This window comes from Apteryx rowi, unplaced genomic scaffold, assembly GCF_003343035.1.
Source record: "Apteryx rowi isolate R43461 unplaced genomic scaffold, aptRow1 scaffold_1308, whole genome shotgun sequence".
Lineage (NCBI taxonomy): Eukaryota > Metazoa > Chordata > Aves > Apterygiformes > Apterygidae > Apteryx > Apteryx rowi.
Window position 1 is genome coordinate 1 of NW_020447540.1, and position 3,422 is coordinate 3,422.

At 71.3% G+C, this 3,422-nt stretch overlaps 3 protein-coding genes across 6 annotated transcripts in view; 2 read left to right on the forward strand and 1 right to left on the reverse strand.

The window, feature by feature from the left end:
- The first annotated feature begins 6 nt into the window (after positions 1-6).
- On the forward strand, positions 7-2,207 carry LOC112961315 (dapper homolog 2-like). Of its 3 annotated transcripts, none has more exons than XM_026056330.1 (4): positions 7-130; positions 599-758; positions 837-995; positions 1,090-2,207. In XM_026056330.1, the coding sequence occupies exons 1-4, from the start codon at positions 71-73 to the stop codon at positions 2,190-2,192; spliced, it is 1,482 nt and encodes a 493-aa protein (XP_025912115.1). In that variant the 5' UTR covers positions 7-70; the 3' UTR covers positions 2,193-2,207. The 3 variants fall into 3 exon arrangements, with proteins under 3 accessions (XP_025912115.1, XP_025912117.1, XP_025912114.1); XM_026056332.1 differs by having other exon boundaries at positions 31-104; XM_026056329.1 differs by lacking the exon at positions 7-130 and adding an exon at positions 372-518.
- Positions 2,189-3,422, forward strand: part of LOC112961316 — a 4,858-nt gene continuing 3,624 nt past the window's right edge. For both annotated transcript variants that reach the window (XM_026056334.1, XM_026056333.1), the window contains exon 1: positions 2,189-2,732. In XM_026056334.1, coding sequence (XP_025912119.1) covers positions 2,201-2,732 — 532 coding nt within the window. In that variant the 5' untranslated portion in view covers positions 2,189-2,200. The remainder of the gene's footprint in view (positions 2,733-3,422) is intronic.
- Positions 2,202-3,208, reverse strand: TTC9C (tetratricopeptide repeat domain 9C). Its single transcript, XM_026056335.1, has 2 exons — positions 2,860-3,208; positions 2,202-2,785 (listed from the first exon to the last, which is right to left on the reverse strand). Exons 1-2 carry the CDS (start codon positions 3,026-3,028, stop codon positions 2,691-2,693), a joined length of 264 nt encoding a protein of 87 aa, XP_025912120.1. The 5' UTR covers positions 3,029-3,208; the 3' UTR covers positions 2,202-2,690.

Consider the following 3,422-nt stretch of genomic DNA (forward strand, 5'->3'; position numbering starts at 1 on the left):
TGCTCCCTCCGCTCCGCGCATCGTCCCGGTATTGCAGTGCCTCCGGGAACGGTGCACCTCCCCCGGGAGGATGCTGCTGCTGGTGAAAGACAGAGTGGAGCTGGGTTCGGGGGTTGCGGGGGTGGCCGAGGTTTGTTGCGCGGAGCGTGGCGGGTGGGGGCGCCCGAGCGCTGCTGGTGGAGGTGATAGCAACGTCGGGGCGCCGCCGTGGTGTCCGCGGGTTCGCAGGGGGCGGGGCCATGGGGTGGGGGCACCGCTCGCCCCGCCCTGCGGGGCGTGGCCCCCACGCCGGCGGCCAATCCGGCGGCGGCCGGCGGCGGCCCGCCCCCACGTGACCCGTTCAAAAGCGGCCCCTTTGTCCGCGCCCCGGTGTCGTCGCCGCCGCCATGTCCTGGTGCGGCGGCCCCGAGCGCGGCCGCCTGGGCGAGCGGCTGCGGGCTGGGCTGGCGGGGCTGCGCGAGCTGGAGCTGCTGTGGGCGGTGCAGCGCGGCGCGGTGCAGGGAGCCCTCGGCCAGCTGGTGAGGCGCTGCGGCAGGCTCCATGGCCGGGGGATCGGGAGCTGCCGCCGCCGGTGGTGATGGGCTGTGTTTCCCCGCAGGACGGACCCCGGGAGCTGCCCCTGGGGAAGCTGCACTGGAGCCGCTCTGAGGACCCGCTGGGGGACCCTGCGAAGCTGGAGCCGCCGCCCCCCGGGGGGATGGAGACCGTCGCCCCCGGGACCACTACTGTGGTGGACACTGACTCCCGGCCCAGCTCAGGTAGGCCTGGTCCCGGGACCCCCCCGGTGCCCACCTGGGGCCGGCGGCCCTGCGCTCACCCTCTGCTTCCCCCAACAGGCTTCTACGAGATGGGCTCTCTGTCGGACTCGTGCCCCTCAGTGCGCAGCGAGGGCCCTGGCTCGCCATCCCGCTCCCGCCCATGCTCGGCCGATGAGGCTGCTGTGCACCTCCTCCACCTGCGGTGCCTGGCGGGCACCCCGCGCCCCGTCTCCACCGGTGAGTCGGGGGGCAGCATTGTCCACGACGGGGGGGCTGAACAGCCGGTCTTCCCCGAGCGGCTCGGTGTCACCCACTTCCCTCCTGCTCACAGGGGACCTGGAGTCCATCTGGAGCCTGGGAGACGCCTGCCCACAGCAGCCACCCTACGAGCGCGACCTGGTGTCCCGCAGCACCAGTGAGATCTACCGCTACCCCAGCCCGCTGCACGCTGTGGCCCTGCAGAGCCCCCTCTTCACTGGCCCGCCCCGCCGTGAGCGGCCAGCCCCGCTGCCGGCCACCCTGCCCGCCAGCGCTCCCCGGTGCACCCCCGCACTCTCAGCGGAGCAGTGTCGGGCCCGGCTGGACCGCTACATCTCAGCGCTGGTGCTGCGGTACAAGTGCCGTGCAGCCAGCAGCTGCCCCGAGCCCGGGCACCTCGTGGGCCAGCAGAAGAGCCGGTCGCTCTCCTCTGTCTGCAGCTCCCCGCTGGGTGCGGGGCCACCGGCAGGCTGGAAGATCCGCAGGCGCATCTCCACCTGCTCCCACCTCCGCTCCGTGGAGTATGCCGAGGGTGCACGTGACACTGCCGGGCTGGAGATCCCGGGCGGGCACAGCTCCGCTGCCTCCTCCATGGGCTCCATCCAGTCCGGGGAGCTCATGGTGGAGCTCCTGGAGCCGCTCTTGCTGGAGGGGCCGGCCAGGGTGCTGGGGCTCCCAGCTCCCCCCTGGGGAGGGGATGGCACTGACCGCGAGAGGCTCTACCATGGGAAGCACGTTTCCCGGGAGCTGGTGAAGGCGTCGGAGGGTGCAGAGAAGAGCTGGCTTGGTCCCTGGGGGCTCCTGCGCCGGATCACCCTCTGCCGCCAGCCTGGCGAGCAGGGCACCTGTTGCAGCTTGGGGGTGAACGTCTGTGCAGTGGCGCCGGGCCCCCAGGCCCCCGGGCGGCACAAATGGCTCTCAGTGCTGGAGATCTCTGGCCGGCGGGAGGGTACCGAGCCCTGCCCTGCCCCGCTCGGCCACCACCTTGCCTTCTCCATGGACTCCTGCTTCCCTGGCGAGGCGGATGCCGGGTGCCGGCTCCTCGGCCGTGCCCTCCCGCCACGCGGTGCGGCCACACCAGGCCCCGGCATCTCCCGGCTGCGCCGGGCCCGCTCCTTCAAGGAGCTGAAGCGGATGGTGAGCCGCCCCTTCCGGCCCCTAAAGAGCAAGCATTAAACACCGTGATGGGAGGCTCCGGCTCCATTTTTATTTCCAGGAAACCTCGAGTCCGTGTGCCGAGCAGCAAGGCCGTGGCTGGGCCCTGGGGCAGTGCGCGGCTGGAGGCAGGGACAGTTTGCGTGTGCGATACCTGCCAAGGAGCAGGGACAGGGCAGAGCAAACAGCTCGGCTGCTCTCTGGGATCTGTTTGCTCAAAGCAGGAGGAGGAGGAGGAGGAGGTGATGATGGGTCTGAGGGACAGTTGCTTGTGTATCCAGCAGCTGCCGGGATGGCGAAGGGGGAAAAAGGGGCCTCTGTGCCGAGCCCGCAGCACGGGCTGCCTGCGTCCTCCCATGGCGTTGGGACGGGAATGGGCGCTCCGGAGGCTGGGCAGGGCCGAGATGCTGAGCCGCCCCAGGACGGGGCACGGCAGGATGCGTCTCCCTGCAGGAAGCAGGGGACATGGTGGGATGCGCAGCTCCGTCCTGGAGACCCACAGCATCGTCCTGGCTGCCCCTACTCGAACATGCCAGCGTAGAGCTGCTTCTCCTTCTGCCGGTAAGCACTCAGCTGTGACTCCGCCAGCTCCAGGTAGTGCTTCACGCTGGTGTCTGCGGAGGGGAGAGCGGAGGGTGAGCTGGGGCCCCCCCTGCCACCGCCGCCTTCCCCCTGCACCACCGCTCACCTCGCGGCTGCAGCTGTGCCGCCTGGGCCAGGCAACGCCGCGCCTGCTCATAGTCGCACAGGTGGTAGGCAGCCACGCCAGCGCGGTACAGGGCCTTGGCGTTGCGGGGCTGCTGCTCCAGCACCTTCAGGCTGTACTCCTTCACCCGCTCGTAGTTGACCGGCTCCATGCGCAGCAGGCAGGCTGCGGGCAAGCGTCAGTGAGGAGGGGTCCCACGTGTGCCCCCCCCCCTTCCCACTGCCCCCCTCCAGCCCTGCTCACCCGCCAGGTTGTTGTAGCAGTCTGTCTGGATGCGGCGCAGCGTGGCCTCTTGCTGGGGCGTCGTAGGGGGCTGGGGCCAGGTGCCCAGCGCCTGCAGCGGTGGCGGCAGCCGGGGCTCCAGCCCACGGAGCTGCAGCAGTGCCCGGTGGTAGCGCCCGGCGGCCTCCCGCGGCCGCCCTGCCTGGTAGCAGCCGTTGCCCTCCTCCTTGTAGTGCTGAGCCTGCCGCAGGCGCTGCTCCAGCGGCTCTAGCTGCCGAGGGGCCCGGAGTGAGGCTGCGCTGGGAAGCGACCTCCCAGGAGCG

Bases quoted from the DNA above. Each gene is read 5' to 3' on its own strand.
- LOC112961315 (XM_026056329.1), top strand. From the start codon at position 387: ATGTCCTGGTGCGGCGGCCCCGAGCGCGGCCGCCTGGGCGAGCGGCTG. The intron at 519-598 runs GTGAGGCGCTGC...GTTTCCCCGCAG, and splicing joins AGGGAGCCCTCGGCCAGCTG to GACGGACCCCGGGAGCTGCC. The intron at 759-836 runs GTAGGCCTGGTC...TTCCCCCAACAG, and splicing joins TGACTCCCGGCCCAGCTCAG to GCTTCTACGAGATGGGCTCT.
- TTC9C (XM_026056335.1), bottom strand. From the start codon at position 3,028: ATGGAGCCGGTCAACTACGAGCGGGTGAAGGAGTACAGCCTGAAGGTG. The intron at 2,786-2,859 runs GTGAGCGGTGGT...TCCCCTCCGCAG, and splicing joins GGCACAGCTGCAGCCGCGAG to ACACCAGCGTGAAGCACTAC.